This window comes from Pagrus pagrus (genome assembly GCF_965226575.1).
Source record: "Pagrus pagrus genome assembly, chromosome: 22".
NCBI lineage: Eukaryota > Metazoa > Chordata > Actinopteri > Spariformes > Sparidae > Pagrus > Pagrus pagrus.
This window is the reverse complement of record NC_140204.1, coordinates 1,356,782-1,380,662: the sequence shown is the minus strand read 5'-3', so window position 1 is coordinate 1,380,662 and position 23,881 is coordinate 1,356,782. Positions and strand designations below refer to the sequence as shown.

The 23,881-nt window shown below is 46.1% G+C and overlaps 1 protein-coding gene across 1 annotated transcript; it reads left to right on the top strand.

The window, feature by feature from the left end:
* The first annotated feature begins 17,720 nt into the window (after positions 1-17,720).
* LOC311251916 (butyrophilin-like protein 2) lies at positions 17,721-23,657 on the top strand. The gene is made up of 6 exons (XM_084344586.1): positions 17,721-18,584; positions 19,777-20,130; positions 20,210-20,320; positions 20,545-20,871; positions 21,485-21,817; positions 23,033-23,657. The coding sequence occupies exons 1-6, from the start codon at positions 18,548-18,550 to the stop codon at positions 23,122-23,124; spliced, it is 1,254 nt and encodes a 417-aa protein (XP_084200712.1). The 5' UTR covers positions 17,721-18,547; the 3' UTR covers positions 23,125-23,657.
* Positions 23,658-23,881: the final 224 nt, after the last annotated feature.

The window sequence follows — 23,881 nt, the reverse complement described above, 5'->3', positions numbered from 1 at the left end:
CTCACACACCTTCATGCACACAGACTCACACACCTTCATGTTCACAGACTCACACACCTTCATGTTCACAGACTCACACAGACTCACACACCTTCATGCACACAGACTCACACACCTTCATGTACACAGACTCACACACCTTCATGCACACAGACTCACACACCTTCATGCACACAGACTCACACACCTTCATGTACACAGACTCACACACCTTCATGCACACAGACTCACACACCTTCATGCACACAGACTCACACACCTTCATGTTCACAGACTCACACACCTTCATGCACACAGACTCACACACCTTCATGCACACAGACTCGCACACCTTCATGTACACAGACTCACACAGACTCACACACCTTCATGCACACAGACTCACACACCTTCGTGCACACAGACTCACACACCTTCACGCACACAGACTCACACAGACTCACACACCTTCATGCACACAGACTGACACACCTTCATGCACACAGACTCACACACCTTCATGCACACAGACTCACACACCTTCACGTACACAGACTCACACACCTTCATGCACACAGACTCACACACCTTCGTGCACACAGACTCACACACCTTCAAGCACACAGACTCACACAGACTCACACACCTTCATGCACACAGACTCACACACCTTCACGCACACAGACTCACACACCTTCACGTACACAGACTCACACACCTTCACGCACACAGACTCACACACCTTCATGCACACAGACTCACACACCTTCATGAACACAGACTCACACACCTTCGTGCACACAGACTCACACACCATAATTCAGACTTTGTGTCTCACAGTAACTTAATCTCATCATGTCGACTTCATTCTTTAACAATCCTGATGTTTTGTCTCATAATCGTCACATTTAATCTCATAATTTAACTTCATGTCTCTTAGTTATAACTTTTGATTCTCAGTATTTTGATTTGCCATGAAAACATTTGTTTTAATCAAGCTCAGATATCAGATGAAGATTCCTGTCAGCCAATCAGAGTTAATCACTGATGTTCTTGTAAACAACCACCAGAGGGCGACATGACTCCAGCAGGATTATTACCTCTGCCAGCGTTTAGTTTTCAGTACTGCACTACAGTACAGTTTACAGGTATTTGTACTTTACTCGAGTATTTCCATGTTCTGCAGATATCTACTTTTTACTTCACTACATTTATTGAAAACACGGTTTTAGTTACTAGTTACTTTACAGATTACATGCACTTACATTACACTCTTTGTTAACACTGTCCAACAGGAAACAATCACACTGTTTATTGTTGAGCTCACAGTGGGTGCTGGTGTTTGTTGGGACCCACAGATGAAGTCGTTCACTGTGTTGTGCTCACATCACACGAGGCACCATAATGTGGTGCTTCATGCAAGAGTTTTGGGTTAAATTTGGCTATCAATAATAATTAATGATTATCAGGGATAATTATTAATTCTGATTACTAATAAGATCCAATTTACATTAGATCACCTTGGGGCACCACCCTTGAAGAAGGGAAAAGAGCCAATTCACCAAATCAGTCTCAAAGAGGTACTAAACTGTTTGTAACTCTGATTAATAATTAACTTAATAACTACAACCAATATTACCATAACAGCTGTAATGGTCGAAGGATTTTGGAGTTCTTGACAGAGTCGAGGTTGGCAACTTTCACTCTTGTACAATATTAAATAGACAACATGAAGGTTCAAAAGTCTTTTATTCAACACAAAGATGAAAACACACTAACATGTACTATATACAGGTGTGTGTGTGTGTGTGTGTGTGTGTGTGTGTGTGTGTGTGTGTGTGTGTGTGTGTCTGGCAGAACAAAGAAACAATGGTGGTCACTGATATCACATGTGGGTGTGATATGCTCCAGGCTTAAGGTGTGTGTGTGTGTGTGTGTGTGTGTGTGTGTGTGTGTGTGTGTGTGTGTGTGTGTGTGTGTGTGTGTGTGCGTCCTGATGCCAGGTTATAGAAGATGGTTAGTTGCATGCAAAGACCCTGAGTCTGTGTGAAGCATCATTCGACTAACGTCAAATCAGCCGTCTAGGAAGGCAAACTACCAATAACCTGACCTGAGATCACAATAACACTCAAACAGTGGACACACATAAATTGAACACATATGCATTACATCAACCAGAGTTTAAAGTCCTGTGCTTGGCCGTGCTATGCTATGCTATGCTATGCTATCTAAGCCCAGTTCAACGTTGCCAGTCTTTGAAGAAAAGGTGCTGGTGGTTGCAGGAGAACGTTGGGATTCCAATGTTGAATGCTGTCCTTGCTGTGAAGGACTGATGAGTTGGCAGAGGAGGAAACGGTTCGCTCCTTTCCTTTGCAGGGATAGCAGCTCAGTGCTAACTTGCTCTGTGTTCCTCAGATTGTGAAGTTAGCTGGCAAGCTTTGCGTCGCAGCTGCTGGTGCTAACTGATCAGGAATACTGGCAGGACCTCGTGTCGCTGCAGTGAGGAGAAGTTCTTTGGGCCTGCTGCAAATGAAGCTTGCAGCTCTCTGCAGCTGTTAGGCCCAGAAGAAGAGATGTTGAGGGCAGGCAGCCCCGTGGGGGGGAGATGGAGAGGAGCCCTTGAGGAGAAGAGGCTTGAGGAGAAGAGAGAGAACAAAGGAAGGCGCTGGAGTTTTGACTCTCTGCTCAGAGGGGGGTCTGTCACACTGACCAATAGTAGCTCAAAGCTGAATTTTGCACCTAGGTGTGAAGAATGGGGAATTCTGGGACACTGAGTTCAGTTCAGAGTCTATTTTGAAATCCACAATGAATGACTTCATCTGTGGGTCCCAACAACTGTGGATTTCAAATTGGGCTCTGAACTGAACTCAGTTTCCCAGAATTCCCCAGTCTTCACACCGAGTTGCAAATTCAGCTTTGAGCTGCTATTGGTCAGAGTGACAGCCCCCCCTCTGAGCAGAAAACTCCAGCTCCTTCCTGTGTTAGAGTAGTCTAAAAAGGGCTTTGTTCAGCAGTAGCCTATATGAATCTTGAACTACTTATGGAAATAATGTTTTCCATAAGTAGTCGTCTCACGTCGTCCTTTACTTTGAAATCTGGAAGGATACCTTTGTGATACCCTCAGTTCATTACCGGGAATAATTACTCTAACAGTACCGTATGTTTCATGGGTCTGGTTGTGAGACTGCAGGCTGATCCAGGTCCAGAACCAGCAGCTCTTCAGAGCGGGTTCATTACGATTGCCGTAAACGTTAGATCATTTGTGCACTGTAAAAAAAGTGGTGGCTGATTTGACCGCAGCCGGTAAATCACCTGTTGGACTTTGCTCCCTGTGACGCCCACCTGGACTTCCGTGAGATCGACAGCTGAGTCTTTCACAGTCCGTCTGGTTTTGTACCGTAGCTGACGTGAGACTTCATTAAAGAAGACTTTGTGTTTGTTGTAGTTGTGACAGGAAGATGAAGGTGTTTGTGGTGTTTGTGATCCTCGTGCACGGTAAGATAACCTTCCTCCCTCTGATCTGATCATCACCTCAGTCCACCGTTGTGTCTTTAATTTGGGTTTGTGTCATGTTCACTTCATCAGTGTGTTTCAGCTCCAGGACCATGTTTTCTTCAGAGAAACACATGAAGAACAGATAAAAGGCAGCAGATGTTCACTGTGTCTTTAAACCTGATGAATGTAGAAGACTGTACAGTCGCACTGTCCTCACTTCTGTTCTTCAGGATTAGATCCCTGCAGCTCGCTCACACTCTGATGGCTTCTGTTAACAAACGTGGTGATGATGCTTGTCTTTAAACCCTGATGAATGTTCACTCAGTACAAATATAAATGCAGGACTGTTGCACAGGTGTTGTTTGGACTGCTCACAATCAAAGGTCGCTCTAAGATGTGCAGTTTGATCTCACAACACAATTAAAGTGGCATGTTGGCTGCAGGAATGTCCTCCAGAGCTGTTCCCCTGAACTGAAGGGGATCAGACTGCACATTTCAGAGTGGCCTTTTATTGTGACCGGTCCAAAGACCACCTGTGTAATGAAGTGTATGGGCTGTCGTCCTCCAAAGGTGTCGGTGTGTAGTATGTTGATAAAGAAATTCTGCGGAGGCAGGCTGGGTGAAAGATAGAGCAATCTTTATTGAAACAGATCTCAAGCCAGCGTCCGAACCAGAGTGTGCACTCCCTGGTATTCTCAAATCTTGGCAAAGGATGCCCAAAATGCTTTGCCCTCTGCTCTATCAGAAATCCTCTCTGCTCTAGGAAATCTACAAGTGTCCACCACAATCTGATCTTCTCTGCCTGTGTGGGCCTTTTTAGATCCCTTCTGCCTACAACTATCTACGTCTTCTAATTGGTCACTTTTGGTGGATTGAAGGTCCATCTATCCAATAGTAATTGAATCTATACGTTGCCTAACTCTGCTGATGTCACTTCTGGATTTTACGACCTAAAGATGCTCTGCATCTCTCTCTCTGTCTCTATATGGAAATGTATACGTTAAGCCAGATCCAAACAATTGGGATGAGAGCCGAACTCAGTTCAATACCTTTTTAGGCCTCATCTTATAGCTAACATGTAACACACACACATGCAGCTGCATTCCTTAAACCTCTCACAGATGAACACCCTATCACAGTCTCATTACTCATAATACAGAATGTGCTGTTGTTCAGATACCTCAGTAATAACCCTGCTGTTTGATCAGCAGCTTGATATGCCACACCTGTCAGGTGGGTGGATCATCTTGGCAGAGAAGACGAGCTCACTAACACATTTTAACAAACTGCTGCTGAGAGAAATAATTCTTGTGTGCATGAAAAAGTCTTAAATCTTTGAGTTCAACTGGTGAAAAATGGAGCAAAAAGCAAAGTGTTGTGTTTATATTTGTGTTGAGTGTAGAAGACTGTGCAGTCACACTGTCCTCAGTTATATGGCCTGTTGCAGCAACTGTACGGAGCAAAGTCCACACAAATGATCCATAGAAACTCATTTATTAGTTTGGTACTGAAGGTGTGTCATGTTGGATCGCACCACAGAGAAGTCAGGTTCATCTACTCCGGTCCAAACTGAACAAAATATTAAAAACTGTGAGGGCAGGAGCGCTTCATGACACATGTAGACATAAAAATCACAAGAAAACTCTGTTCAACTATTAAAAACCTTTGTTGTCACAGCATGTACATGTTAGACCTTAAAGACTAAAAACTCTGAAGTGTTTGTCATCAAGTCTTCATCAGGGAGTCGAACAGATCTCATGGAACAAAAAGCTCTTTTATATTTGTGACCCATCAACAGGAATCTTCCACCTGATGCTGGAGTTGTGATCTACAGAGGGTAGTTTACAAAAGCTCCAGCAGATGGCAGCGACAACATCTACAACAGTTACACAAAAGATTCACACAGAGCAACTCAATGTTGACAAAAAGCAGCAAACTCAAGTTCCTCATTCAGTTCTGGCTGTTTATTTGTCTGTAGTTTGTTAATCAAATCACTTCCTGTTGGTGAAGCTTCCTGTCTGTCAGCTTCTCGTAGGGAAGATGGGACAAATCAGTGCCAGAGTATTATAATGTGGCTGGTTTACTGTCATGGAAGTGCCAACTTCAGATTGCTGAAACACGTCAGAGTTTTTGTTTTGAAGGTCTAACACAACCCTGCTGTGACCATAAAGTCATTTTTTATAGTTTAACAGAGTCCCGTTATGACATTATATCATAATGATGGCGTCTCTGATGGACTGTTCTCAATGAGAAAGTTCTCTGAGCTGATGGATTTGTTGCTAACACTGTAACGTTAGCGTCTGAAGTGTCCAGTTGTCCCACACAGAGTTTTAAACCCTGCAGCTCCTCCAGTTAGTTAGAACTGAAGAAGCCTCTTGGATGAAAGGTGAGACGTCTTCAACAAACTGAAACACGTCCAGTTGACAACGATACAACACTTAGAAAACTTTGAGGTACTTCCACTCCAAGCCATTTATTTGATAACTTGAGTTACTAGTTACTTTGCAGCTTACCCATATTTTCATGTTTTGGTGTGTAACTGATTCATACATGCAAAAAGTTTTGGACTCAGTCCACTGGATCGCCTCAGCTGGCGGCTGCACGCGGCTGCAATGTAATCCTTTGGGGCAACTGCGACGACCTCAGTGCAAAGGCTGAGGTTGTTATTCTAAGTGTCTGACAACATGACAGAAAACGTTCCTAAATAATAAGATACTTTTTGTCTGGAGACGTGAGTTGTGTCCTCATCGAGAAATCAAATCTGTCAAAATCAGTTAAATATTCAGCCATGACTTACAAAGAAGTTCCTTGAGGTGAACTTCAAACTCCTCTCTCTCTCTGATTTATGTTTCCACCGTCGTCTTCATCACCTTTATTTGATCACATATCATACGATGTACAACATAGTGAAACTGCTACTGTGCATGTAACCAGCAGTGGACAACGTATGCAACGTTATTAATAATAAAGATTTTAATTCAGCTGGTGCAACCTTCAAATGTTAGCAGCCCCTAATCCTCATCCTAAATAATAAAATATGATCAAACTAGACTACGCCTGAACTTAACAGACGTGATGACGATGCTTTGCTGACAGCAGCGTCACATGTGGATGTAGATGTTGGCCTTCATTCACACGGAGTCTGAGTTGAGCTTCAGCAGCACAGTTTACAGGCTGCTCACACTGCAGAGGACCACATTCACTCATCACATGAAATAAGGCTGCTGTCATTGACCCTCTCTGTCTGTGTGACCTCACAGTTTCCCAGCATGCCTCAGCTGTGGAGCTGTATGAGGGGGACCAGTTTGTCCTGCTGCCCTGTGAGTTTCAGACTTTTGAACTGGACGAGCCCTCAGTGGTGTGGAGCCGCTGCGATCTGGATCCTTCAACCGTCCACCAGCGTCAGCAGGAAGGTGACCAACTTAAAGACCAAAACCAGTTTTACAGCGGCCGAACGTCCATGAAGACTGACGCTCTGGAAACTGGAGACCTCAGCCTCCATCTGACAGACCTCCACCTCTCTGACAGCGGCTCCTACACCTGCACCGTCAGAGGGTTCAGTATGGGGATAGAGAAAGAACAGAGAGTGACGGACGTACAGCTGCAGGTCAAAGGTCAGCAACTAACCCTAAAACCTACTGTAGATACAGGTCAGAGGTCAGAGGTCATGTTCTTTATGTTTCTGGTTCCCACAGGACGATTCCCATCCTGGGCCACAGCTCTCCTGGTTCTCCTGGTTCTCCTGGTTGTTGGACTTCTTGTTTCTGGAGCGCTATTACTATTTCATGTCAGGTTTGTCACTACTACTACACTACCCATCATGCACATGGGCAGCATCAAATCAGCAGCAAATTCAGGGGCTGCAGCCCACGAAGTGCGCATTTGAAGGCCAATTACGTCACAACGCTGCACGAAGGCTGTCCAAATTCAAAGGCTCCTTCAAATGCAGCCCACAAATGCAGCCTAGCGTTCCCTCTTTTTGGAGGACGCACCGCTACTATCCTTTGCGGCCTGCTATATCCCAAGATGTTTTGCGCGCCGCTGCTCAGTCCCGAAACTGAAGAGGAAGCAAGAGAAAATGACAGACATGACATGACAAATTTAAGTAATGGGTTTATACTCGGTTTTTAGTCATTTCAACATCCAACGCCAGATATGTTAAACTTCAAGGGACTATAAAACCTCCAAATTTTAACTTTCAGTTAAAATACGTGACGCTGGTGATGCTATGGTAAATATAGTTGTTATTCACCAATGGGTTAATGTTTATTTTGTAATGTTGATGATTCAATTTAGATTTGACACATTTTGTCGTTAATTTTTGTACTCACACAAATAAATGTACACGTTTGATAGATTTGAACCAAAACAGACTTTAATGCATCTCTTCATTCACAATCGTGACGTAAGGGTAAGGGGCGGGAACATCTGGTGAGGCAACCAGGAAATACTCCGAAGGCTAGACCGTCCAATTTAACAACGGTGGACGAGGCCTTCAAAGACCTGTCCGAAGGACCCGGCCCTCGTGGACCGCGAAGGCTAGGCCACTGAAGGCTGCAGCCCCTGAATTTGGACACAGCCAGACTGTCAACAGTGAGGTAATTTCTAAGCTCCGCCCATTGCGAACATTCATTGGTCCGTGGCGGCCATGTCTTTTGACCAGTCTGGCTCATTTATAATAAAAAGTTGTATTTTCATCCCCCGAGGCTTGATGCACATCATTTCCAATCGTTGGGCCAAGTTTCAAGTTTCTGGCCTATTCCAGCTCACGGGAATTTGAGCTCAAGCGGCAGACAACAAATAATAATAAACCGGTACAATCTTCTAATAACACAACAAAAACAAAGTGGTCAAAACTTTGATCTGAATTGGCTGCTGCCTCTGGACACGCTGCCATCTTGGAGACAGTGAGGTCTGGGATTATAAGAGAAGGATGAGACAGTGAGGTCCTGTTACCATCACAGTTCCTGCTGCTGTCTGTGCAGCTGATGTTGTGGTTTGTTGTCCTCTCAGTCTACCAGGTGAAGGTGGATTCAGGGGCGGAGTCTGTCCAGCTGCCCTGCAAAACCACAGTTCACCTGCCTGAAGACGCTAAAGTGGAGTGGAGGGACGGAGGTGACTGGAAGGTCCATGTGTATCAGAACGGCTCTGACCAGCCTGAACAACAGAACAGAGATTACAGAGGTCGAACAGACATGAAGAAAGACCTGCTGAAGACTGGAGACCTCAGTCTGACCCTGAAATACCCCACAGACAGAGACAGAGACACCTTCACCTGCACCGTCTACAACAGGGAGGGACACATCCTGATGAAGAAACAAGTGAAGCTGCAGGTCAGAGGTCAGTACTGTAGATACAGGTCAGTACTGTAGATACAGGTCAGTACTGTAGATACAGGTCAGAGGTCAGTACTGTAGATACAGGTCAGTACTGTAGATACAGGTCAGTACTGCAGATACAGGTCAGAGGCCAGTACTGTAGATACAGGTCAGTACTGTAGATACAGGTCAGAGGTCAGACTGACATCAATCAGCTGATTGATTTCCAATCAGAGTTGACAGTATTGATCTGAATGTGATGTTTTTATTTGATCCAGAAGAAAGTTGAAGGAACGAGCTGAAAGAAACAACAAATCTTTTCATCACTGAGAACAAAGAAATGCAGCTTTAATAGTTTGTATCAGTTATTGATTGATGATCAGTTCTCAGCAGATTCAACAAATCTTCACTTCCTGTTGAAGAACTCGATCAAAGAAAATGTTAAATTTGACGTCCAGAAATGTGAAAGTGACAAAGAGAAGCAACAAACAGCAGTTCAACACTGAGAGGAGACATTACTGTGAAGACCACAGGGACAAAACATCACAACACCATCAGGACTCTGATCATGTCCAACACCTTGAACACCTGGTTTTACTTCCTGTATGTCTGTCCCCTGTTACCTGCTGGTCTCACCTGGTTCTGTCCTTCAGCTTTCTCTACTACTTTGTAATCAGTCAATAAAGTTATTCAAACTGCTGCTGCTGTCTGTACAGCTGATGTTGTGGTTTGTTGTCCTCTCAGTCTACCAGGTGGAGGTGGATTCAGGGGCGGAGTCTGTCCAGCTGCCCTGCAAAACCACAGTTCACCTGCCTGAAGACGCTAAAGTGGAGTGGAGGAACAGTAACAACAGGAAGGTCCATGTGTATCAGAACGGCTCTGACCAGCCTGAACAACAGCACATTGTTTACAGAGGTCGAACAGAGATGAAGAGAAACCTGCTGAAAACTGGAGACCTCAGTCTGACCCTGAAATACCCCACAGACAGAGACAGAGACACCTTCACCTGCACCGTCTACAACAGGGAGGGACACATCCTGATGGAGAAACAAGTGAAGCTGCAGGTCAGAGGTCAGTACTGTAGATACAGGTCAGTACTGTAGATACAGGTCAGAGGTCAGTACTGTAGATACAGGTCAGAGGTCAGTACTGTAGATACAGGTCAGTACTGTAGATACAGGTCAGAGGTCAGACTGACATCAATCAGCTGATTGATTTCCAATCAGAGTTGACAGTATTGATCTGAATGTGATGTTTTTATTTGATCCAGAAGAAAGTTGAAGGAACGAGCTGAAAGAAACAACAAATCTTTTCATCACTGAGAACAAAGAAATGCAGCTTTAATAGTTTGTATCAGTTATTGATTGATGATCAGTTCTCAGCAGATTCAACAAATCTTCACTTCCTGTTGAAGAACTCGATCAAAGAAAATGTTCAATTTGACGTCCAGAAATGTGAAAGTGACAAAGAGAAGCAACAAACAGCAGTTCAACACTGAGAGGAGACATTACTGTGAAGACCACAGGGACAAAACATCACAACACCATCAGGACTCTGATCATGTCCAACACCTTGAACACCTGGTTTTACTTCCTGTATGTCTGTCCCCTGTTACCTGCTGGTCTCACCTGGTTCTGTCCTTCAGCTTTCTCTCCTACTTTGTAATCAGTCAATAAAGTTATTCAAACTGCTGCTGCTGTCTGTACAGCTGATGTTGTGCTTTGTTGTCCTCTCAGCCTGTCAGGTGGAGGTGGAGGAGGGGGAGGAGTCTGTCCAGCTGCCCTTCAAAACAACACCTGACCTGCCTGAGGACGCTGAAGTGGAGTGGGTCTGCTTAGAGCCCTCAATCAGGAGAGTCCACCTGTATCAGAACAGATCTGACCAACCTGAGAAACAGGACCAGGATTACAAAGACCGAACAGAGATGAAGAAAGACCTGCTGAAGACTGGAGACCTCAGTCTGACCCTGAAACACCCCAAAGAGTCAGACACAGGAACATACTGGTGTAGAGTCTACAAGGACGGATTCATCCTGAGAGGGAAAACAGTGAAGCTCAAAGTCAAAGGTCAGTGTGAAGATACAGAACAGAGGTCTGTGTGCCTGTCTCTGGTTGGTTACTTGTCAAATCAAATCAAATCAAATTTTATTTATATAGCCCAAAATCGCAATCACATTGCCTCAATGGGCTTTACAGTCTGTTCAGTGAACGATATCCTCTGTCCTTTGACCCTCGATTGGAGTGAGGAAAAACTTGCCATGTTGTTGGAAAAAAAAGACGATGGAAGAAACCTCAGGGAGAGCCACAGAGGAGGGATCCCTCTTCCAGGACGGACAGACATGCAATAGATGTCGCATGTACAGAAAAGAACAACAAATCACAGTTTCCAAGTTGCACTGACAGAAAATCTGATACAAATTATAATATATGTAAAGTGTGTGGATCCAGGTGGTGCCCGAGCCACACGACCTCCTGTCCACCGTGGTGACCTGGAAGAGGGCAGGCCACACAAGATGATTAGTAATAGACGGAGAGATCAGAGTGAGGAGGCATCAACATTTACAGGAATACAGTTATAAGGAGATAGTGAAACAAGGAGAGGAATGATCCAGCAGAGCCCAGGGTGTGACGATCCGGATCAGACAGTATGTGAGGGTGCAGGAGCCAGGAGAGTTAGATGGTCCCAGGGGCCCGAGGTCCATCAGAAGGGAGCCTGAATGAAAAGAGAGGAGGAGGAGGAGAAAGAGGAGGAGGAAGTTGTAGAGAGTGAGAGAGCGACACAGCTTGCAGCTTGTGGGAACAGAAAACAACAACAAAAGTTGGAGAAATCTGATGTTAATCAGAATAAGCAGATTGTTTCTCATCGACAAGACAATGAAAATTCTAATACTATAGGTGACAATACTACTATTAAAATAGTATATAGGTTGTCTCTGGTTGGCTGCTTGTCTCTGGTTGGTTGCTTGTCTCTGGTTGGCTGCTTGTCTCTGGTTGGTTGCTTGTCTCTGGTTGGCTGCTTGTCTCTGGTTGGCTGCTTGTCTCTGGTTGGTTGTCTCTGGTTGGCTGCTTGTCTCTGGTTGGTTGCTTGTCTCTGGTTGGCTGCTTGTCTCTGGTTGGTTGCTTGTCTCTGGTTGCTTGTCTCTGGTTGGCTGCTTGTCTCTGGTTGGCTGCTTGTCTCTGGTTGGTTGCTTGTCTCTGGTTGGCTGCTTGTCTCTGGTTGGCTGCTTGTCTCTGGTTGACTGCTTGTCTCTGGTTGGCTGCTTGTCTCTGGTTGGCTGCTTGTCTCTGTCTAACTGTCCTCTGTCTCCTCTGCAGGGAGGACTCAGATCAAAGTTGAAACAGTGGACATCAGGAACAGAAGCAGCTCCTCTGATCCGACTCCTCTGATGGCTGATCAATCTGTCTGATCGGTCTGTTGGTCAATCGTTGATTATTGATCTGATGTGACTTTGGATCAGAGACAAAATGGAGGTGAAGGAGCTGATGGACGACGGATGAAGACAGGAGGACGCTTTGTCAGCTTCTTCTTCACTCTGACTCCTCCTGCTGACTCTCACACAGTCTACACACTCACTATTGATGACTGTTGATCAGTGATGTCAGAGTGATGTCACATGTTGTTTGGACTGAAACATGTGGTTCAGATCCTTTGAACTGTGACAGTAAAGTGTAAATACCCCCTCAGATGTACAGACAGCATGTCTCTGTAGTAACTAAATGTCTCCTGACCTTCACAGAGTGTCTCCAGATAGAAACAGGTCCAGTTCAGACTGTGAGGACCTGTGGCCGCCTGCTTTAACCTCACATATCATCTTTACCTTCTGTTCAAAGCAGCGCATCTTAAACCTGAACCTCAGTTTGTGTCTCATCATAGTTTTCTATAAACTGAGACTTTCTCTGCAGCTCTTTGTCAGACTCACCCAGAACGCCCTGGTGTGCAGAGCGCCGACCGTTCAGCTGCAACAGATCCACTCTGTGATTCTCTGTTTTATATTTAACACTTTATTAAACAACACAAGAGACGACTGCTGTTGTTCATCTGCTGCTTGTTCACTTCTCTACAAGGGACTCACACACCTTCATGCACACAGACTCACACACCTTCATGCACACAGACTCACACACCTTCATGCACACAGACTCACACACCTTCAGACTCACACACCTTCATGCACACAGACTCACACACCTTCATGTACAGACTCACACACCTTCATGCACACAGACTCACACACCTTCATGTACACAGACTCACACACCTTCAGACTCACACACCTTCATGCACACAGACTCACACACCTTCATGCACACAGACTCACACACCTTCAGACTCACACACCTTCATGCACACAGACTCACACACCTTCATGCACACAGACTCACACACCTTCATGTACACAGACTCACACACCTTCATGTACAGACTCACACACCTTCAGACTCACACACCTTCATGTTCACAGACACACACACCTTCATGCACACAGACTCACGCAGACTCACACACCTTCATACACACAGACTCACACACCTTCATGCACACAGACTCACACACCTTCATGCACACAGACTCACACAGACTCACACACCTTCACGCACACAGACTCACACACCTTCACGCACACAGACTCACACGCCTTCATGCACACAGACTCACACACCTTCACGTACACAGACTCACACACCTTCATGCACACAGACTCACACACCTTCATGTACAGACTCACACACCTTCATGCACACAGACTCACACACCTTCATGTACAGACTCACACACCTTCATGCACACAGACTCACACACCTTCATGCACACAGACTCACACACCTTCGTGCACACAGACTCACACACCTTCATGTGCACAGACTCACACACCTTCATGCACACAGACTCACACACCTTCGTGCACACAGACTCACACACCTTCATGTACAGACTCACACACCTTCATGCACACAGACTCACACACCTTCGTGCACACAGACTCACACACCTTCATGTACAGACTCACACACCTTCATGCACACAGACTCACACACCTTCACGCACACAGACTCACACACCTTCATGCACACAGACTCACACACCTTCACGCACACAGACTCACACACCTTCATGCACACAGACTCACACACCTTCACGCACACAGACTCACACACCTTCATGTACACAGACTCACACACCTTCAGACTCACACACCTTCATGCACACAGACTCACACACCTTCATGCACACAGACTCACACACCTTCATGCACACAGACTCACACACCTTCATGCACACAGACTCACACACCTTCAGACTCACACACCTTCATGCACACAGACTCACACACCTTCATGTACAGACTCACACACCTTCATGCACAGACTCACACACCTTCATGCACACAGACTCACACACCTTCATGTACACAGACTCACACACCTTCAGACTCACACACCTTCATGCACACAGACTCACACACCTTCATGCACACAGACTCACACACCTTCAGACTCACACACCTTCATGCACACAGACTCACACACCTTCATGCACACAGACTCACACACCTTCATGTACACAGACTCACACACCTTCATGTACAGACTCACACACCTTCAGACTCACACACCTTCATGTTCACAGACACACACACCTTCATGCACACAGACTCACGCAGACTCACACACCTTCATACACACAGACTCACACACCTTCATGCACACAGACTCACACACCTTCATGCACACAGACTCACACAGACTCACACACCTTCACGCACACAGACTCACACACCTTCACGCACACAGACTCACACGCCTTCATGCACACAGACTCACACACCTTCACGTACACAGACTCACACACCTTCATGCACACAGACTCACACACCTTCATGTACAGACTCACACACCTTCATGCACACAGACTCACACACCTTCATGTACAGACTCACACACCTTCATGCACACAGACTCACACACCTTCATGCACACAGACTCACACACCTTCGTGCACACAGACTCACACACCTTCATGTGCACAGACTCACACACCTTCATGCACACAGACTCACACACCTTCGTGCACACAGACTCACACACCTTCATGTACAGACTCACACACCTTCATGCACACAGACTCACACACCTTCGTGCACACAGACTCACACACCTTCATGCACACAGACTCACACACCTTCACGCACACAGACTCACACACCTTCATGCACACAGACTCACACACCTTCACGCACACAGACTCACACACCTTCATGCACACAGACTCACACACCTTCACGCACACAGACTCACACACCTTCATGTACACAGACTCACACACCTTCAGACTCACACACCTTCATGCACACAGACTCACACACCTTCAGACTCACACACCTTCATGCACACAGACTCACACACCTTCATGTACAGACTCACACACCTTCATGCACACAGACTCACACACCTTCATGTACAGACTCACACACCTTCGTGCACACAGACTCACACACCTTCGTGCACACAGACTCACACACCTTCATGCACACAGACTCACACACCTTCATGTGCACAGACTCACACACCTTCATGTACACAGACTCACACACCTTCATGCACACAGACTCACACACCTTCATGCACACAGACTCACACACCTTCACGTACACAGACTCACACACCTTCACAGACTCACACACCTTCATGTACACAGACTCACACACCTTCATGCACACAGACTCACACACCTTCATGCACACAGACTCACACACCTTCGTGTACACAGACTCACACACCTTCATGCACACAGACTCACACACCTTCATGTACAGACTCACACACCTTCATGCACACAGACTCACACAGACTCACACACCTTCGTGCACACAGACTCACACACCTTCACGTACACAGACTCACACACCTTCGTGCACACAGACTCACACACCTTCATGCACACAGACTCACACAGACTCACACACCTTCATGCACACAGACTCACACACCTTCGTGCACACAGACTCACACACCATAATTCAGACTTTGTATCTCACAGTAACTTAATCTCATCATGTCGACTTCATTCTTTAACAATCCTGATGTTTTGTCTCATAATCGTCACATTTAATCTCATAATTTAACTTCATGTCTCTCAGTTATAACTTTTGATTCTCAGTATTTTGATTTGCCATTAAAACATTTGTTTTAATCAAGCTCAGATATCAGATGAAGATTCCTGTCAGCCAATCAGAGTTAATCACTGATGTCCTCGTAAACAACCACCAGAGGGCGACATGACTCCAGCAGGATTATTACCTCTGCCAGCGTTTACTTTTCAGTACTGCACTACAGTACAGTTTACAGGTATTTGTACTTTACTCGAGTATTTCCATGTTCTGCAGATATCTACTTTTTACTCCACTACATTTATTGAAAACACTGTTTTAGTTACTAGTTACTTTACAGATTACATGCTGTGTCAGAGCTGAATCAGCACTTTTTATCACTTATTTGATCAACAGTCAGATTAAAAACAACTCTTATATACAAACAAATAATCTGAAAAGTGCTGAATATACTTTAGTATATTTACTTGAGACTTGAGGGTCACGCTTCACTTCAGGTCTGTAAATGTTAGTTAAGTATGTTTTAGTGACAAAACAATGTTCAGTCATTTCTCTGAATTTGACCCCAGTTATCACAACATGTGTTAAAAACATGATTTAATAAAGATTTTCTCATGATGAACTCAACTGGATCCTAATGAACTTCTGCACTTCAGTAAAGTCAAATATATTTTGTCTCATTAGCAGAATATTATTACTAAATCATGTTGAGGTCGTTATTTAATTTCAAAGACATTTAATAAATACATGACTTCATAATTACGCCACTGCTGACCATTAAAGTGTGTGTGTGTGTGTGTGTGTGTGTGTGTGTGTGTGTGTGTGTGTGTGTGTGTAATAAAAGTCAAATGAAATGTGTCAAATTATTTTTGGGTGGCAAAAACTACACAACTCACAATATTCAGAAATGTCACAAACTAAAGAGAAACACTAAAATATCCCTGATTAATTCTGAGTCGTGTATCAACACGTCCAGAACTTTAATGGTCAGTAGGCGAGTAATTATGATGTCATGTATTACACCTACGAAGGTGTGTGAGTCTGTGTGCATGAAGGTGTGTGAGTCCGTGTGCATGAAGCTGTGTGAGTCTGTGTGCATGAAGCTGTGTGAGTCTGTGTGCATGAAGGTGTGTCAGTCCGTGTGCATGAAGGTGTGTGAGTCTGTGTGCATGAAGCTGTGTGAGTCTGTGTGCATGAAGGTGTGTGAGTCTGCACATGAAGGTGTGTGAGTCTGTGTGCATGAAGGTGTGTGAGTCTGTGTGCATGAAGCTGTGTGAGTGTGTGCATGAAGGTGTGTGAGTCTGTGTGCATGAAGGTGTGTGAGTCCGTGTGCATGAAGGTGTGTGAGTCTGTGAGCATGAAGGTGTGTGAGTCTGTGTGCATGAAGCTGTGTGAGTCTGTGTGCATGAAGCTGTGTGAGTCTGCACATGAAGCTGTGTGAGTCTGCACATGAAGCTGTGTGAGTCTGTGTGCATGAAGCTGTGTGAGTCTGCACATGAAGCTGTGTGAGTCTGCACATGAAGGTGTGTGAGTCTGTGTGCATGAAGCTGTGTGAGTCTGCACATGAAGCTGTGTGAGTCTGCACATGAAGCTGTGTGAGTCTGCACATGAAGCTGTGTGAGTCTGTGTGCATGAAGCTGTGTGAGTCTGCACATGAAGCTGTGTGAGTCTGCACATGAAGCTGTGTGAGTCTGCACATGAAGCTGTGTGAGTCTGCACATGAAGCTGTGTGTTGGCTGCCTGCAGGTCGGGAGGACAGGATGCAGCAGTGAGCAGCTCTGGTATTCAGGAGCCTGCTGAGACGTGAATAAACTAAATGATTGACACATTTGCAGCATGACTCAAACAGAGAGGGAGGTGACAGTCTCAGTGTTACACACTCAGCTGTCATGTCCCTGACTGACCTGTTCACTAGGCTCGCAGCCTCAGACCAGCACTAACCATCACTAGCAGGCTCAGTCACCTGCGACCTGCTGAGTGCTACATCGTGTCAACCCGCTTCACACACCTGTCTGTTGTCAGACGAGGCTGAGCTAATGCTAAGGCTAGCAGGCCTGCTGTCAGGCCCGGGGCTAACACTGTCTGCAGTGCCCGTGTTTCTAACGGAGAGCAGCTGCTGTGGCTCCCGGACACGTCCCTCTAACAGAGACACCTGAGACACCTGCAGGACAGCCAGCACAAACCATCCTGACGCGTTTCTCCGGGCTGCTCACTGCGGTGACAGCCACAAACAGTGAGCTAGGCTCGGCTGAGGAAGCTACCGGGCAGCAGCACACTGCCCAGTAACAGACACAATACTACAGGTTATAGGAGCTAAAGTTAGCTACGGGACAAAACCAGCGGGACTGTGAGCGACTCACGACCGAAGAATACACAACTAACACACATAAACAAGGAGAGACACAGTAAACAACAGCAGTCGAGCTCGGGGAAGTCCAGGTGGGCGTCACCGGAAGCAACGTCACAGGACGCAGCGCTCAACACGTGATTTACTGGAAACAGCTCAAAGTGAAAGTAAAGTTCGGTCCTGGTGTCAGTGGACGGTCAGCAGGAGGACAGTGACGACTGTGAGCTGATGTCCTCCATGTGTCTCTGAAGTGAAGCTCAGTAAAGAGGACTTTGTGCTGGTTGTAGTTGTGACAGGAAGATGAAGATGTTTGTGGTGTTTGTGATCCTCGTGCACGGTAAGATAACCTTCCTCCCTCTGAACTGATCATCACCTCAGTCCACCGTCGTGTCTTTAATGTGGGTTTGTGTCATGTTCACTTATTTTTATTTTATTTATTTATTTATGTATTTAGACGGGACAATGCATATTGATGATCATTACATATGAAATGCAACGTAAATACACCGGATTTGGCACAGATGCTAATTTCCATCCGTAGTCCCCGGACATCAAACAGCACTGGCACAACAAGACAGGAGAAGACATGGGAGGAAGTGTAGGGTGCGACTACACATGTTGTCTAGTAGAATAACTTGTGCATAAAGTGCAGTGTTGCTTTCAAGTGTTACAGGGTTCAAGTAATACAGGACTCGTTTAGACGAAAAAACTATGCATGGTCGCAGGTTTGGTTGTCGAGTAACCGTTTCTTTAGATTGTACTTAAAGGATGGGAATGACAGACAGTCTCGTATTGTCAGAGGTAGGTCATTCCAGATTGAACAGCCTTGGACCGAAAGGATGTTTTTACTAAAGGTGGTTTTTCGGAACGGCACTTCGCAGCCTCCTCTAACGGTCGACCTGGTGCTGATTCCTCTATCAGACTTCCTTTGTATGAATTCTGATAATGGAGGCGGGCCCAGACCGTGTAAGGTCTTGAATATAAAACCAACCTGTTTAAAAACCTTAAAATTAGCAGAACTCAGAAAGCTGTACCTCCTCAGGATGTTACGGTGGTGATAAGAGCGAGGTTTCCTATCGAACACCTTGAGCGCACTCTTATATAGCTGTTCTATGGGTTTGAGAGTTGTTAAACCTGTTACACTTCATCAGTGTGTTTCAGCTCCAGGACCATGTTTTCTTCAGAGAAACACATGAAGAACAGTTAAAGGCAGCTGATGTTCACTGTGTCTTTAAACCTGATGAATGTAGAAGACTGTACAGTCGCACTTGTCCTCACTTCTGGTCTTCAGGATTAGATCCCTGCAGCTCGCTCACACTCTGATGGCTTCTGTTAACAGACGTGATGATGATGCTTTGCTGACAGCAGCGTCACATGTGGATGTAGATGTTGGCCTTCATTCACACAGAGTCTGAGTTGAGCTTCAGCAGCACAGTTTACAGGCTGCACACACTGCAGAGGACCACATTCACTCATCACATGAAATAAGGCTGCTGTCATTGACCCTCTCTGTCTGTGTGACCTCACAGTTTCCCAGCATGCCTCAGCTGTGGAGCTGCATGAGAGGGACCCGTTTGTCCTGCTGCCCTGTAAGTCTCAGACTTTTGAACTGGACGAGCCCTCAGTGGTGTGGAGCCGCTACGATCTGGATCCTTCAACCGTCCACCAGCGTCAGCAGGAAGGTGACCGACTTAAAGACCAGAACCAGCTTTACAGCGGCCGAACATCCATGAAGACTGACGCTCTGGAAACTGGAGACCTCAGCCTCAACCTGACAGACCTCCACCTCTCTGACAGCGGCTCCTACACCTGCACCGTCAGAGGGTTCAGCTGGGGGAGACAGAGAGAATGGAGAGTGACGAGCGTACAGCTGCAGGTCAAAGGTCAGCAACTAACCCTAAAACCTGCTGTAGATACAGGTCAGAGGTCAGAGGTCAGAGGTCATGTTCTTTATGTTTCTAGTTCCCACAGGACGATTCCCATCCTGGGCCGAGGCTCTCCTGGTTCTCCTGGTTCTCCTGGTGGTTGGACTTCTTGTTGGAGCTCTTTTACTACATTTTAGGCACGACTCAGGTATGTCACTACTACTACACTACCCATCATGCACATGGGCAGCATCTTTACTCTGGTAGCTCCCTGACTGTTGAGACAGACTGTCAACAGTGAGGTCTGGGATTATAAGAGAAGGATGAGACCGTCTGGGATTATAAGAGAAGGATGAGACAGTGAGGTCCTGTTACCATCACAGTTCCTGCTGCTGTCTGTACAGCTGATGTTGTGGTTTGTTGTCCTCTCAGTCTACCAGGTGGAGGTGGATTCAGGGGCGGAGTCTGTCCAGCTGCCCTGCAAAACCACAGTTCACCTGCCTGAAGACGCTAAAGTGGAGTGGAGGGACAGAGACAACAGGAAGGTCCATGTGTATCAGAACGGCTCTGACCAGCCTGAAGAACAGCACATTGTTTACAGAGGTCGAACAGAGATGAAGAGAAACCTGCTGAAACCTGGAGACCTCAGTCTGACCCTGAAATACCCCACAGACAGAGACACAGACACCTTCACCTGCACCGTCTACAACAGGGAGGGACACATCCTGATGAAGAAACAAGTGAAGCTGCAGGTCAGAGGTCAGTACTGTAGATACAGGTCAGTGCTGTAGATACAGGTCAGTGCTGTAGATACAGGTCAGAGGTCAGACTGACATCAATCAGCTGATTGATTTCCAATCAGAGTTGACAGTATTGATCTGAATGTGATGTTTTTATTGGATCCAGAAGAAAGTTGAAGGAACGAGCTGAAAGAAACAACAAATCTTTTCATCACTGAGAACAAAGAAATGCAGCGTTAATAGTTTGTATCAGTTATTGATTGATGATCAGTTCTCAGCAGATTCAACAAATCTTCACTTCCTGTTGAAGAACTCGATCAAAGAAAATGTTAAATTTGACGTCCAGAAATGTGAAAGTGACAAAGAGAAGCAACAAACAGCAGTTCAACACTGAGAGGAGACATTACTGTGAAGACCACAGGGACAAAACATCACAACACCATCAGGACTCTGATCATGTCCAACACCTTGAACACCTGGTTTTACTTCCTGTATGTCTGTCCCCTGTTACCTGCTGGTCTCACCTGGTTCTGTCCTTCAGCTTTCTCTACTACTTTGTAATCAGTCAATAAAGTTATTCAAACTGCTGCTGCTGTCTGTACAGCTGATGTTGTGCTTTGTTGTCCTCTCAGACTGTCAGGTGGAGGTGAAGGAGGGGGAGGAGTCTGTCCAGCTGCCCTTCAAAACAACACCTGACCTGCCTGAGGACGCTGAAGTGGAGTGGGTCTGCTTAGAGCCCTCAATCAGGAGAGTCCACCTGTATCAGAACAGATCTGACCAGCCTGAGAAACAGGACCAGGATTACAAAGACCGAACAGAGATGAAGAAAGACCTGCTGAAGACTGGAGACCTCAGTCTGACCCTGAAAGACCCCAAAGAGACAGACACAGGAAGATACTGGTGTGGAGTCTTCAACAAGGACAGAGACATCCTGAGACTGAAGACAGTGATGCTCAAAGTCAAAGGTCAGTATGAAGATACAGAACAGAGGTCTGTGTGTCTGTCTCTGGTTGGCTGCTTGTCTCTGGCTGCTTGTCTCCGGTTGGTTGCTTGTCTCTGGTTGGTTGCTTGTCTCTGGTTGGCTGCTTGTCTCTGGTTGGTTGCTTGTCTCTGGTTGGCTGCTTGTCTCTGGTTGGTTGCTTGTCTCTGGTTGGCTGCTTGTCTCTGGTTGGCTGCTTGTCTCTGGTTGGTTGCTTGTCTCTGGTTGGCTGCTTGTCTCTGGTTGGTTGCTTGTCTCTGGTTGGTTGCTCGTCTCTGGTTGGCTGCTTGTCTCTGGTTGTTGTTTGTCTCTGGTTGGCTGCTTGTCTCTGGTTGGTTGCTTGTCTCTGGTTGGCTGCTTGTCTCTGGTTGGCTGTTTGTCTCTGGTTGGCTGCTTGTCTCTGGTTGTTGTTTGTCTCTGGTTGGCTGCTTGTCTCTGGTTGGTTGCTTGTCTCTGGTTGGCTGCTTGTCTCTGGTTGGCTGCTTGTCTCTGGTTGGTTGCTTGTCTCTGGTTGGCTGCTTGTCTCTGGTTGGCTGTTTGTCTCTGGTTGGTTGCTTGTCTCTGGTTGGTTGCTTGTCTCTGGTTGGCTGCTTGTCTCTGGTTGGTTGTCTCTGGTTGGCTGCTTGTCTCTGGTTGGCTGCTTGTCTCTGGTTGGTTGCTTGTCTCTGGTTACTTGTCTCTGGTTGGCTGTTTGTCTCTGGTTGGCTGCTTGTCTCTGGTTGGCTGCTTGTCTCTGGTTGGCTGCTTGTCTTTGGTTGGTTGCTTGTCTCTGGTTGGTTGCTTGTCTCTGGTTGGCTGCTTGTCTCTGGTTGGTTGTCTCTGGTTGGCTGCTTGTCTCTGGTTGGCTGCTTGTCTCTGGTTGGTTGCTTGTCTCTGGTTACTTGTCTCTGGTTGGCTGTTTGTCTCTGGTTGGCTGCTTGTCTCTGGTTGGCTGCTTGTCTCTGGTTGGCTGCTTGTCTTTGGTTGGTTGCTTGTCTCTGGTTGGTTGCTTGTCTCTGGTTGGCTGCTTGTCTCTGGTTGGCTGCTTGTCTCTGGTTACTTGTCTCTGGTTGGTTGCTTGTCTCTGGTTGGTTGCTTGTCTCTGGTTGGCTGCTTGTCTCTGGTTGGCTGCTTGTCTCTGATTGGCTGCTTGTCTCTGGTTGGCTGCTTGTCTCTGGTTGGCTGCTTGTCTCTGTCTAACTGTCCTCTGTCTCCTCTGCAGGGAGGACTCAGATCAAAGATGAAACAGTGGACATCAGGAACAGAAGCAGCTCCACTGATCCGACTCCTCTGATGGCTGATCAATCTGTCTGATCGGTCTGTTGGTCAATCTTTGATTATTGATCTGATGTGACTTTGGATCAGAGACAAAATGGAGGTGAAGGAGCTGATGGACGACGGATGAAGACAGGAGGACGCTTCGTCAGCTTCTTCTTCACTCTGACTCCTCCTACTGACTCTCACACAGTCTACACACTCACTATTGATGACTGTTGATCAGTGATGTCAGAGTGATGTCAGAGTGATGTCACATGTTGTTTGGACTGAAACATGTGGTTCAGATCCTTTGAACTGTGACAGTAAAGTGTAAATACCCCCTCAGATGTACAGACAGCATGTCTCTGTAGTAACTAAATGTCTCCTGACCTTCACAGAGTGTCTCCAGATAGAAACAGGTCCAGTTCAGACTGTGAGGACCTGTGGCCGCCTGCTTTAACCTCACATATCATCTTTACCTTCTGTTCAAAGCAGCGCATCTTAAACCTGAACCTCAGTTTGTGTATCATCATAGTTTTCTATAAACTGTGACTTTCTCTGCAGCTCTTTGTCAGACTCACCCAGAACGCCCTGGTGTGCAGAGCGCCGACCGTTCAGCTGCAACAGATCCACTCTGTGACTCTCTGTTTTATATTTAACACTTTATTAAACAACACAAGAGACGACTGCTGTTGTTCATCTGCTGCTTGTTCACTTCTCTACAAGGGACTCACACACCTTCATGCACACAGACTCACACACCTTCATGTACACAGACTCACACACCTTCATCCACACAGACTCACACACCTTC